The following is a 13,727-nucleotide window of genomic DNA, read 5'->3' as shown; positions in this document are numbered from 1 at the left end:
TGAACTCCTTTTTCCCCTGAATGTACATGAATTTTCTTTGAAACTCACTTTGAAAAGAGCATAAAGTTCTTCTAGCTCATCAATGGTAAAGGAAGTTTCTGTCACAATGGTTCGTACCTATAAGAAGAATAAACACAATGAATTTCACAAGCTCAAAAATGTCATAATGGGAAACTTCCTGATTTTCTTGTTTTAAATCATCTTCAGTCTGTCAAGCAGGAATTTGAGTTGGTAGGAGTGTAAGGAAGGCTGGAGAAATAAGGTCACATGCCATTTCTCAAAGGACTCACCACATTCCGTTTTGTAGTATCCTCCAGTGTCTGGATCACCTTCAGTCTCTGTTTGAATCTCATCTGCTCAATCAAATCTGCCCGGATAGTTCCAAATTTCTGGAAAAAAACAACATTGGTATTTCGAGAAACCTGCTAAAGCACTCGATATCATGTCTGCAGGACTGATGGAGATAAATCCTGATACCAGTGGGAAATTTCTCGCCAAATGACAGGCCTCCTAGACTATACCTTTATTTACTATATGGCCTTTGTTTATTTTGAGGCTGTTAAACAACCATAAATAAATAACAGAAAATTCTCATGCTTCTTAACAGTTGAACCAAATTTCAAAACCACACGAGTCTTCCTCAAATCAACAGTTCATGGGGAAGGAGAGGGTTAAATAAGGCTACAAGGGCCCTTTGTGGATGAAATAATGCTTTAAAGGAAGAACTTTCTTGGCAGGAAGAAAGGTAGTATATAAGGCTAACTATTAAACTGAGAGGTTGTAGGAAATGTTGGAGTGAGGCTTCCTGTCCTGATCTCTAGTTCAATAGCATTTGTCTCTCATTGGCAGACACTGAGGGCTGGCAACCTTTTTTTTTGCAGTATGCGGGCCTCTCACTGCTGTGGCCTCTCCTGTTGTGGAGCACAGGCTCCGGACGCGCAGCCTCAGCGGCCATGGCTCACGGGCCCAGCCGCTCCGCGGCATGTGGGATCTTCCCGGACTGGGGCACGAACCCGTGTCCCCTGCATCGGCAGGCGGACTCTCAACCACTACGCCACCAGGGAAGCCCAGAAATAATGTACTTGAAGAAAAACTCCCCTCAGTTTCCAGGGGCTCTTGGGTGCCTTGCAAATCAATTGGTGGTTTTCAGACTCTCCGTGAACCAATTGATCTCCTGTCCATATGTACATCTACAAGTCCATCTCCGTCCTATCCAGACAAACCCCCTTGGCTCTGGCTTTAATGCTGGGGAGCTCTTATTTGGCTCCTGACTCTGCCACTTCCTCACTGTGTGCCTTGGGAAAACGAGCTCTACCTCCCTCAAGTTAAGTTCTCACCTTAAAATGTGTTAACATGTACCTGGTGGGGCTGTGAAGCACCCAGCACCTGTCCCACACGAGGTGGGTTCTCCTTGAGTGAGAGCTGTTTTCATCACCCTTAAGGAGCTGACACTTTATTCTGAACTTTTAAAACTGTCTGTTAGGGCTTCCCTGGTGGCGCAGTGGTTGAGAGTCCACCTGCCGATGCAGGGGACACGGGTTCGTGCCCCGGTCCGGGAAGATCCCACATGCCGCGGAGCGGCTGGGCCCATGAGCCATGGCCGCTGAGCCTGCGCGTCCGGAGCCTGTGCTCCGCAACGGGAGAGGCCACAACAGTGAGAGGCCCGCATACTGCAGAACAAACAAACAAACAAAGAAAACCTGTCCTTCTGCACAAACTCCTCCTTGTGTTTTATCAGCCACCTCCTTTCCCCGCTTAACATTTCACAGACGCCCTGGGCAAGTCGTCTTGAACATGAAGAAACTGTGGTGGTCGTGTGTCTGCTGAAAGGTCTTTTATTTAAAGTGCCCCGTGCCTTCCAGAAAGCTCATCTCAGTCTATGGGTGAACCTGAAGGCCGGGACTTTGTCTTCTACGTCTATGTATCTAATAAAACTGCACACGGGGCGCACACAGAAGAAAACTGTCTCTCAGACCATCCTTACCATTCCTTCCAGGAGGGGCTCGGTAGAACTTCACAACGAGCAAAGCGTTTATGGATCAAGTTACCATCTCTACACATCAAGAGAAAGCTGATCAACTGGCATCAACCTAGGGAATCTCAAGGCTGAATATGCTTTCCGTATTTTCCCTACTTTTCTATTTTCCTGACTAATTATCCTGAAGCACAGAAAGCAATGAGTCACCTGCTTCAGAACACCAGTGTTGTGCCGTATAACCAGGTTATAATGGGTCTCTCTGTATAGTGGCCCCATTCTGTATCTAGGGCAGTGATTCTCAACCCTCACCAGGCTCTAGAATCACCTGGGAACTTAAAAAAAAAAAATTTATTCTTAGGCCTCATACCAGAGATACAAAGTTTACTGGTCTAGAATGGAGCCTAGGAATGTGTGTGTGTGTGTGTGTGTATATATATATATATATATATATATATATATATATATATATATATATATAATTTTTTTTTTTTTTTGCGGTATGCGGGCCTCTCACTGTTGTGGCGTCTCCCTTTGCGGAGCACAGGCTCCGGATGCGCAGGCTCAGCGGCCATGGCTCACGGCCCCAGCCGCTCCGCGGCATGTGGGATCTTCCCGGACCGGGGCACGAACCCGTGTCCCCTGCATCGGCAGGCGGACTCTCAACCACTGCGCCACCAGGGAAGCCCTGGAATGTATATTTTTAAAAGCTTGGCTTAAAAAAATTTTTTTAAGTGGTTTTAATGCACAGGCAGAATTGAGGACCATCAATTTAATAGGTGGAAAAAAAAAAAGAAAGGCAAGTGTTTGTGGTGTTTTCTTTAGGATGGCCTAGAAGGCATTGGGAAGGCAATGGAAGCTTATGAGCAGGGCAGTGACACCAAGCAGAGAAGAGACAACAAAAAACCAATCATCATGTATTGAAAGGCCAGGTAATGTAGGCATTGCTATAAATAAACGGGGTTGTCTTCCCAGGCAGAGGAAGGAAACTGCTGCTGTGTCCTGTGATAGGATATTTGGCAGCCTAAGCGTCACCATTAGGGACCAGGTAGACAGGATGGAAATGGAGACCAGCCCTGGTCTTGTCTCTATTCTCCTCTCTTTCCCATTAAAAATGGGCCAAGTGCTGATCTCAACAAGACCTTAGCTTATCTGCTGTCAAGAACAAAGCTGAGTTTCCACATACCAAGCTTTATCACTTTGGTCTAGAATTCTCTTTAAAATAAAGGTTTCAGGGGATGCCTTTAGGAAAACAGCCCACAGCTATAATAATAGCTATTGTCTTCAGTCACATGGGCTCTTTTTCTGGAAAAATAATCATGCAAAATTTCTGACGGAGGACTATCCAAAAGTCCTGGGGCAATGATTTTTTAAAGAATGCATTATGATAATAACCAGTTTTGGAAAGAGTGAAGTGACAGCCATCCTTAGTCTCTACTAGTGGAAATATAAATTGGGACAATTTTTAAAGAAATTGGACAGTGTGTGCCAGGAGCTTGGAAATAATTCATACTTTTTGATCTACTACTGTAAATCTATTCCTAAGAATGGACTCTAAGAAGAAAAAATTCAGAGATGTATTATTTATGCAGTAGTTTATCATATAATATATAATATCATACATATTATATAATATGTAAATACATAATAATACCATACAAATTTGCCATATGGTACTGAAAATTTGGAAGCAACCAAACTAAATGTCTAACAAAAAGGGATCAGCTAAATAACTTTTGGCACCTCATTAAAGCAGACTATTAAGAATCTTCAAAAACCTGCAAACAATATATTAAATATCAGAAAATGCTCATGATCTATTTTAAGTAAAAAATGGAATGGTGCAAAACACTTTTTAGTATAAACTTATTTTTTAAGTGTAAGTTGCAAAAAATAAAAACATATTTGGAGACTTCCCTGGTGCCGCAGTGGTTAAGAATCCACCTGCCAATGCAGAGGACACGGGTTCGAGCCCTGGTCCAGGAAGATCCCACATGCCACGGAGCAACTAAGCCCGTGTACCACAACTACTGAGGCTGTGTGCCACAACTACTGAAGCCCGCGTGCCTAGAGCCCATGCTCCGGAACAAGAGAAGACATCGCAATGAGAAGCCTGCGCACCGCAATGAAGAGTAGCCCCCGCTCGCCACAACTAGAGAAAGGCTGCGTGCAGCAACGAAGACCCAACACAGCCAAAAATAAATAATTAATTAAAATAAATGTTTTTAAAAACTGAAAAAAAAAAACCCATACTTGAGGGAAATATAGTGAGATGCTCACAGGATATAGTCTTTTCTTTCATATTTTTCTACAGTTTCTACATTTTTTTACAATAAACCTGCATTACTTTTATGATTCTAAAACATACCAAAAATGTTTTGTTTTCAATATATATGGAGTGTCAATGAAAATTTTCTGAAATAATAAATTACCAGTCTTTCTGCCATTTTGAGTTAAGGACACACATTTCTGAAAAGATGTCTGGATCCATGCCGATTTTTTTAAAAGCACCAAATTTGGGGTTCTCTTTAGGAGAGATTTTCCTCACCACTTCTCCCATATCCAGGCTGTTGCTAATTGAAATGCTGACAATCGCCAGTCATACGATCCCAAAACATCAGGAGAGGGCCTAGTGTGCTGAGCAGAACATTCATGCTATTTCTTAATGATCAGGAAATGAACAAACCATGAGATGTTATGGGCACTGAGTCCTGGGGGGCGCCACAAACCCCAAGTGCTATGGGGTACACAGGACCGTGGTTCCTTCACCTCTAGATGCTCGTTAGTTCTTTTATGGGATTCAGGACCACATCTGGGGTCATCATGGACCAGGAGGCACCCTCCCACGCCCAGGCCAAGCAAGTTTAGAGGAATCCTAGGACTCTGGTTCTTCTCTAGGATGGTATAGAGTATTATATGTGTCTTGGACCTAAGAGGATTGGCTTGTGTACTTCCCAGAAGACCTAAGAACTTGCATGAGCATGGGAAGTGAGCTGATTTGTGCAGGTCAACTTCCCCATGCTTGCTTTCAACAGTCCCTCCTCAACCCACCCAGAGTTGAATAGGAGCTGCTACTTGATCAGGCTTCAGGGTGGGCAAAGCCAAGAACCGGAGGGCCTGAGCTGGTCATGCCAATTGCTCTGTGGTATTAGATCCATTCAGTGTCCATCTCTGGAGCTCGAAGCTGTCGGCTGGCAGGAAGCTGCTTGCTTCGGCAACTAGTTCCCAGAAGGCGGAGGGAAGCAGGGACGCCCCTGGGTTAGCAATGGAAGCTGTGGCACATGTCCAGCCGAGCCCCCCGGAGCACTCAGAGTGCTGTGATGCTCAGGTAGGGAACGTGACCTACCTCAAAGGAAGGGAACGTGACCTACCTCATAGGAAGTTCTGATGAGTCTGAAGATGTCGACCTCAGGATAGGGCTCCACATCATCACTGAGCAGGGAGTGGAGATGAGGGATGGGGGGCAGTGTGCTGTCCTTATTGGTCACACTGTCCAAATACCTGGAAGAAGAAATGAATCTGGAGTCACTGGGAGGCGAATCCCTTTACACCTGTCCACCCATTGTCTGCAAACTCTGCATATCAAAACAAAAGACTAAAATTTCCTTAAGAGCAGAATAAAATTGCCTTCACTTCTTTTTTTTTTAATTGTATTATTTTTTAATTGAAGTAGAGTTGATTGCCTTCACTTCTAAAGACAAAACATATGAAAAGAAATGCTCAGCCACAGAGAAAAGTGGGCATTATGATTACCATCAGGCCAATTAAGACTCGTGAAACAAAGCAAAAAGATACATGGTAAGTACAGGGAAGAGGACTTCCCTGGCGGTCCAGTGGTTAAGACTCCGTGCTTCCAATGCAGGGGGCCTGGGTTCGATCCCTGGTGGGGGAACTAAGATCCCGCATGCTGCATGGCGCGGCAAAAAAAAAAAAAGTACAGGGAAGAAAACCCAAAGGTAGTTTTCAAAGTGAGAAATACCTTCCCAAAACGGTCATGGCCTCCCCATCGTCCTTGCAGTTCAAAAGTTTGTCCACATTTGCGTCCAGCACAGCCAGGGCCAACTGGAATATCACTTTGATTCCTTCATAGAAGAAACAGTCGACAACCACAACTGCACTCTCAAAGGGCATCACGCTGAGAAACAGTGTGAGGAACCAGGACAGGGAGATGGTAGAAATCACACCCAGGTCCTGCATGCAGTCATACAGCTGTGGGACATAGTCCCGGGCAAGTTCCTCGAAGACACCCTGGTCCACCAGGGCACCTGCAGTGGAGGTGGACGCAAAAGGCCATGGGTCAACCAACTGCACCTTCTCACTAATGAACCCAACCCAATGGCTTGACGAAAATAATTCAGTTCACAACTGCTGCTGAGACAGAACTCTAATTACTATGTTACTAGACCAAGGTGTCAGCACAGCCAAGTCACCAGATGAGTTCTGGCTACATCTTCTCTTCCTGGGGTCTTCCTCTCCTGATTCTTTACCATAAAAGAGCAATAACATGAGAACTCTGAAGGCTGTTGAAAAGGTCAATTTACAAAATTCTCCTGGCACACAATTACTTTTTTTGTTGGCAACGTGATGTTTGGTTAGGCATGAAATGTATATCTAAGTAGCCTCACTTCTTGGCAAACTCTTAAAAAAAAAAAAAATCTCCCTCTGGATGCATGGTCCCCACATAGGAATCATTTCTCTAAACAATCGTTTTTTCAATTTAAAAGCATTCCAGCTGTAGACATTTCTGGAGAGTATTTCCAATGAGTCAAATGAGTGTGCAAAAGCTTAGAAATGAAAACAGAACACAAGAGGGGAGCATAAAGCATACCTTTTGCTACACTGGCAATGAAAAGCTTATCCTGCTAAAATGAATGTCTAACACCGGAGGGGATTATAAGGAGAAATGCCAATAATTTGTTTAAATGCTCATCACCGTTGTTTGCTTTGCAATGAAGCCAGTTCTGAAAAATACCTTAGAAACTGAGCTCTGGATACATTTTTATATGCTATTCTGCCCACTCCTTTTTTGAATACTTCTGCTTTCCATAGATTCCATGCTTTTCATGAAAGAATTGTTAAACCTTTTTGGGTTGATGATCTGTGTGCTTGGTGTGGCTCTCACATGGCACAGACTGACACCCACACTGAGTGTTTTCTAAAACAGTGAGACACGTGTATTCTCTCCATGGGGAGAAGCTCCATGGGGCTCCTTTGTGTATAATCTATATTGATTCAAGCCCTCTCATTCGCATCTTAGAAAGCTGCAGTAGTCTGAAATTCTTTTGACCAATGGTGACTGGAAATGGGGTTCCAGCTGGTTTCCCGGTTCTAGAAACATTTTCCTGATGAGATAAGGGTTAAAATGTTAACTGCATCCTCACATACCAACCACCCTGGTGTTGTAGTAATCAGGAAGCATGCGTTCACACAAAGCCACCAGCAGCCAGAAAGCTTCCTCCTCTTTGGCATAAAGCAGCAGCACTGATGTGACAATGTTCATGGCCTAAAGGGATGAAAGAAGATGTCATCAAACACATTTTCCATTTTAACATACAAGCAATTTTGTTAACCTGAAAAATGACTGAGTTAGTCCCACAGGGGCCAGCGTACTTTTTCCTTAAAAAAACAGATAATAAATTTTTAAAGGCTTTGCAAGTACACACACATATTCTTCCAAGTTTTGTCTTCTTTCCAACTCTTTAAAAATGTAAAAGCCCTTAGTCCTTGGGCCTGTTAACTGTTAAGAGCCTCCATGAGCACCAATATTCACCCCCCCATGCACGCAAACCTTCATTCAAAAAAACTTTGTCCAAAGGCTATTTGACAATGCTTTTAACCTGTTAAAAGTCTAGGTGTTTTCAATCCTTAATTCAGTGAGGTAACTATTTCCTTTTTAATCTTCCATAATTGTGTCTAAACCAAGTAAACATGGCTTGGGGCTCTCCTCAGGGAACAATGAAACCTTTCAAAGTTGGAGTCCTTGCCCATTATTTCCCTCTGGATAAGGATGGTAGTGATAAGTAACAGGGATTTTATTCTAAAGTAACCTACTTTATTAAAAGATATTATCAGATAGCTCACAACCACTCAAGGCTCAACTACTTTAATGTCCTCTGAATTAAAAAGAGGAAGATCAAAAGATAAATATGAACTCTATTATATTAGAAGGGAACTCACTCCTGTACTTCTTTTGATCTTCTAGAAACCAGTAAGTGTTCATCAGGCTTCAACAATATAAATGTCAAAAAAGGAATTTTTGGAGACTTCCCTGGTGGAGCAGTGGTTATGAATCCACCTGCCAATGCGGGGGACGTGGGTTTGAGCCCTGGTCGGGGAAGATCCCACATGCCGTGGGGCAACTAAGCCTGTGCGCCACAACTACTGAGCCTGTGCTCTAGAGCCGGTGAGCCACAACTACTGAGCCTGTGCACAGCAATGATAGACCCAACTCAGCCAAAGATAAATTAATTAATTAAAAAAAAAAGGAATTTTGGTCTAATAGGCTCTTTCTTGTAAGCCTTACTCAATAGCTTCCCAAGTGAAATCATTAGTAAAATTCTACTTGAGAATTAACCTGCCTAGCCCACGATCATGGTCATGGTTAGTTCCTTAGTCATTCAGTCTAGGTAAGTTCTTTTGAAGGTCTACTTGGTAACAGGCTCTGGACTACATATTGGGGAAGGGGGGACACAGTGGTGACAAGTCTCACAGGGCATAAATGCTGGGTTCAGAGAGATAGAATAAAGACGTAAAGGTTGATTAATCAATTTGGATGTGTATTTAAATTAAGTGCTATCAAAAAGATAAAATGTGGTACAGGGAGACCTGTGCTCTGTGTGTGTGTATGTGTGTGTAGAGGTGTAAAGGAATTAAGCCTGCTTTATCTTTTAGCTAGATGGTCAGGGAAGGTCTCTCTGAGTATGTATGTGGCCTTTAAATCTAAGGACATTATCTTGGAGCTTCCCAAATTGTGGTATCTGGACCTAGTATAAGAGATAATTGTAGTGGGTATATGGGCAACATTTTTTTATACTGAATTAAGCATTTATTTTAAAGTGCCTTAAAATATAACCATAGCATATAAAAGTTACATTCTCAAGGAAGTTAGTTGCTTGGGAGATGCATAGCAGGAGCACTGTGGAACCTAGAATCCAGGCCTGGTGCCCAGGCATGCTCAGGAACAGCTAGTGACCAGCTAGGTCACTAGACGGTGGTGGATCCAGAAAGGGCACTCTTGTCCCCTGGCTGAGAACCTCAGTGCGGGGGTTCTCAGCTCAGAGAGACTTCGCTCTCTGAGAGACATTTATCAATGTCTACAGACATTTTAGTTGTCACAATTGGGGAGTTCTACTGGCGTTTAGTGGGTAGATGCTATTAAACATGTTAGTCAACAGGATTGTTATTAAACATCCTACAAAGCACAGGACCGTCCCACACAAACAATTATTCAGTCCACAATGTCAATAGTACCAAGGTCGAGAGACCCTGGTGCAGTAATAGTTCTCTTAACCGTAACGCCTTTCTCATTACTTACTGGCTAATAAAACATTTTTTTTAAAGTCTCACCCCTCTGTGACATTCACCTGACAATACCCTATGTTAGGATTTCGAAAAGCATAAGCCGTTAAGACTCTCCTCAGAGCAGCGATGCCCATTTCGTTCTGGAAAGCTGGGTGCTCTGGGAGGGAGCGGTGCAGGTCCCTCTCAATCTCCTCCGTGGCGAGGTTGTACTTCCCCATGGACTTCTCCACGAGGTCTTCATAGTACCCGGGATGCGTGGCCTTCTCGTTGATAGCACCTGGGAAATACCCAACAGACGCAACATCAGAAAGTGGAAGCCCCGCCCTTGGTCTGTAACCACAGCTGACTGACCCAGACTCTTCACCTTCCTTCCCCTCAAAGGACACTTGCGAGATAACTGTGAAATCCCATGAGGATGTGTCTGTTACAATCACGGCCAAATTGTAAATTCACTTCTGTCCTCCTTCCCTCTTCTCACTCCCTAGTAAGCGGCTGTTTAAAACCTCCCTACAGGGGCTTCCCTGGTGGCGCAGTGGTTGAGAATCAGCCTGCCAATGCAGGGGACATGGGTTCGAGCCCTGGTCCAGGAAGATCCCACATGCCACGGAGCAACTAAGCCCGTGCGCCACAACTACTGAGCCCATGAGCCACAACTACTGAAGCCTGCCTGCCTAGAGCCCACACTCCACAACAAGAGAAGCCACCACAATAAGAAGCCCACACACTGCAACAAAGAGTAGCCCCCGCTCGCTGCAACTAGAGAAAAGCCCGCATGCAGCAACGAAGACCCAACACAGTCAAAAATAAATTAAAAAAAAAACAACCTCCCTATACTATATGATATCACTTATACGTGGAATCTAAAAAATAATACAAATGAATGTATATGCAATACAGAAATAGACTCACAGACGTAGAAAACAAACTTATGGTTACCAAAGGGGAGACGGAATGGGGGAGGGACAAATTAAGAGGATGGGATTAACAGATTCAAACTACTGTACATAAAATAAATAAGCAACAAGGATTTACTGTATAGTACAGGGAACTGTATTCAATACCTTGGAATAATCTTAATGAAAAAAATCAGAAAAAAGATAACTGAATCTCTATGCTGTATACCTGAAACTAACACAATCAACTATACTTCAATAAAAAAAATAATAATGATGAATTAAAAAAAAAACCTCCCTAAGATAGAGGTTTCCAACCTAAAAACTGTGTTCCGAGGAACTTCCACAGACAATCCTGAGGGGCTGCTCAGAGAAAAAAAGGGAGGCGGGCAGAGAAAGCCGAACTGAGGCCTCCCCTGCCTCTGCCCTCCCTCAACCAAGCAGCTTTGCTTGTATTTTATTGGGGTTTTCCTTAGGATTCCACTTGAAAAAGGAGGGTCTGCTTCTCAAAATAAGTTTGAAAACTGTTTGCTAAAGCATAAGCTTTGAAGGGCTCACAAACAGCCATACTGAAGGGTAGGAGGAGGTATTAGGATACATTGCAGGGGGCAGGGAGGGTATTCCCGGCAGTGATGAGCCGCTGCTATGGAGGGCAGTTCCTCAGTGCTGGGGATGATGATGGAGAGGTGGGTGAGAATCACTGCTTTGAGATCTTTGCATTTTATGATTCTCAAAGGCAGAAAAACTCCGGATGCAAACATTTGAATCTCAATCTAGTTAAATATAATTTACCTAAGTATAAATTATATATACATACACACATATACATATATATAAATATATACAGATAAAAATACACATACATATATGTACATATTATATGATGAATAGATAGTTAAATATATATATATATATGTATATATATATATACACTATACACACACACACGTATTTAATGACAGGGTAAACTGATTTGTGTTTCACTGATTAGAAATTAGACCCCTGGGCCGACCCAGTCCTTGCCACAGGTGGTCACACAGAGAGCCGGCCTCATCACTCACCCTTGTCCTGGAAAGGCAGTCTGGTTGACGGTAATTTAACACTGGCTTTGGCTCTCTTCTCAAGGGAGGTTTGCAAGGATTTCTTGCCATCTGGCCTGCACCTCCCTTCAGTGGGTACAGAGAGCCAGGCCCCGGTACAGTGGTCCTAAGAGTTATGGGAAGCAGGGCAGGACTCGGGCGGGGCTCCACTGCGGGGGGCTGGGCTCTCCCCGTGGGTGGGCTGGCCTCCATATGAACCCCACGCCCTGTGCACTGGGTGGAAATATGGGCTCAGTTCTCTACCCAACAGAGATGGTGTGTAGACCACATCACCCTTTGGCCTCACATAGCCCATCACAGTTAAAGAAAACGCTGGGTCTAACTCTGAATGTGTCTCTATAACAAGGCTGTGGACTGTCGTATGCTCTTTCCCCGGCGGCTAATGTGTTTCATTTTCATCTAAAATGTGGCTGTAAATAACTTCCAAATTAAAGATGATATAAATAGATGGAGAGATATACCATGCTCCTGGATTGGAAGAATCAATATTGTGAAAATGACTCTACTACCCAAAGCAATCTACAGATTCAATGCAATCCCTATCAAACTACCACTGGCATTTTTCACAGAACTAGAACAAAAAATTTCAAAATTTGTTTGGAAAAACAAAAGACCCCGAATAGCCAAAGCAATCTTGAGAACGAAAAACGGAGCTGGAGGAATCAGGCTGCCTGACTTCAGACTATACTACAAAGCTACAGTAATTAAGACAGTGTGGTACTGGCATAAAAACAGAAAGATAGATCAGTGGATCAGGATAGAAAGCCCAGAGATAAACCCACGCACATATGGCCAACTTATCTTTGATAAAGGAGGCAGGAATGTACAGTGGAGAAAGGACAGCCTCTTCAATAAGTGGTGCTGGGAAAACTGGACAGGGACATGTAAAAGTATGAGATTAGATCATTCCCTAACACCATACACAAAAATAAGCTCAAAATGGATTAAAGACCTAAATGTAAGGCCAGACACCATCAAACTCTTAGAGGAAAACATAGGTAGAACACTCTATGACATAAATCACAGCAAGATCCTTTTGGACCCACCTCCTAGAGAAATGGAACTAAAAACAAAGATAAACAAATGGGACCTAATGAAACTTCAAAGCTTTTGCACAGCAAAGGAAACCATAAACAAGACCAAAAGACAACCCTCAGAATGGGAGAAAATATTTGCAAATGAAGCAACTGACAAAGGATTAATCTCCAAAATTTATAAACAGCTCATGCAGCTCAATAGCAAAAAAACAAACAACCCAATCCAAAAATGGGCAGAAGACTTAAATAGACATTTCTCCAAAGAAGATATACAGACTGCCAACAAACACATGAAAGAATGCTCAACATCATTAATCATTAGAGAAATGCAAATCAAAACTACAATGAGATATCATCTCACACCAGTCAGAATGGCCATCATCAAGAAATCTAGAAACAATAAATGCTGGAGAGGGTGTGGAGAAAAGGGAACACTCTTGCACTGCTGGTGGGAATGTGAATTGGTACAGCCACTGTGGAGAACAGTATGGAGGTTCCTTAAAAAACTAAAAATAGAACTACCATATGACCCAGCAATCCCACTACTAGGCATATACCCTGAGAAAACCATAATTCAAAAAGAGACATGTACCAAAATGTTCATTGCAGCTCTATTCACAATAGCCCGGAGCTGGAAACAACCTAAGTGTCCATCATCGGATGAATGGATAAAGAAGATGTGGCACATATATACAATGGAATATTACTCAGCCATAAAAAGAAACGAAACTGAGCTATTTGTAATGAGGTGGATAGACCTAGAGTCTGTCATACAGAGTGAAGTAAGTCAGAAAGAGAAAGACAAATACCGTATGCTAACACATATATATGGAATTTAAAAAAAAAAAAAAAAATGTCATGAAGAACCTGGGGGTAAAACGGGAATAAAGACACAGACCTACTTGAGAATGGACTTGAGGATATGGGGAAGGGGAAGGGTAAGCTGTGACAAAGGGAAAGAGAGGCATGGACATATATACACTACCAAACGTAAGGTAGATAGATAGTGGGAAGCAGCCGCAGAGCACAGGGAGATCAGCTCGGTGCTTTGTGACCGCCTGGAGGGGTGGGATGGGGAGGGTGGGAGGGAGGGAGATGCATGAGGGAGGGGATGTGGGAACAGATGTATATGTATGACTGATTCACTTTGTTATAAAGCAGAAACTAATAAAAAAAAAAATAACTTCCAATTTGAATAAGA

The 13,727-nt window shown here is 43.1% G+C and overlaps 1 protein-coding gene across 2 annotated transcripts in view; it reads right to left on the bottom strand.

Annotated features, from left to right (window-relative positions):
• TBC1D9 (TBC1 domain family member 9) overlaps positions 1-13,727 on the bottom strand; it is a gene marked incomplete at its 5' end in the record, with an annotated part of 101,143 nt that overhangs the window by 15,612 nt on the left and 71,804 nt on the right. For both annotated transcript variants that reach the window (XM_079714885.1, XM_079714886.1), the window contains 6 exons: positions 49-117; positions 291-389; positions 5,347-5,476; positions 5,955-6,240; positions 7,361-7,478; positions 9,559-9,773. In XM_079714885.1, the coding sequence (XP_079571011.1) occupies positions 49-117; positions 291-389; positions 5,347-5,476; positions 5,955-6,240; positions 7,361-7,478; positions 9,559-9,773 (917 nt within the window). The remainder of the gene's footprint in view (positions 1-48; positions 118-290; positions 390-5,346; positions 5,477-5,954; positions 6,241-7,360; positions 7,479-9,558; positions 9,774-13,727) is intronic.

Source organism: Hyperoodon ampullatus (genome assembly GCF_949752795.1).
Source record: "Hyperoodon ampullatus genome assembly, chromosome: 1".
NCBI lineage: Eukaryota > Metazoa > Chordata > Mammalia > Artiodactyla > Ziphiidae > Hyperoodon > Hyperoodon ampullatus.
This window is presented reverse-complemented; position numbering and strand designations above follow the sequence as displayed.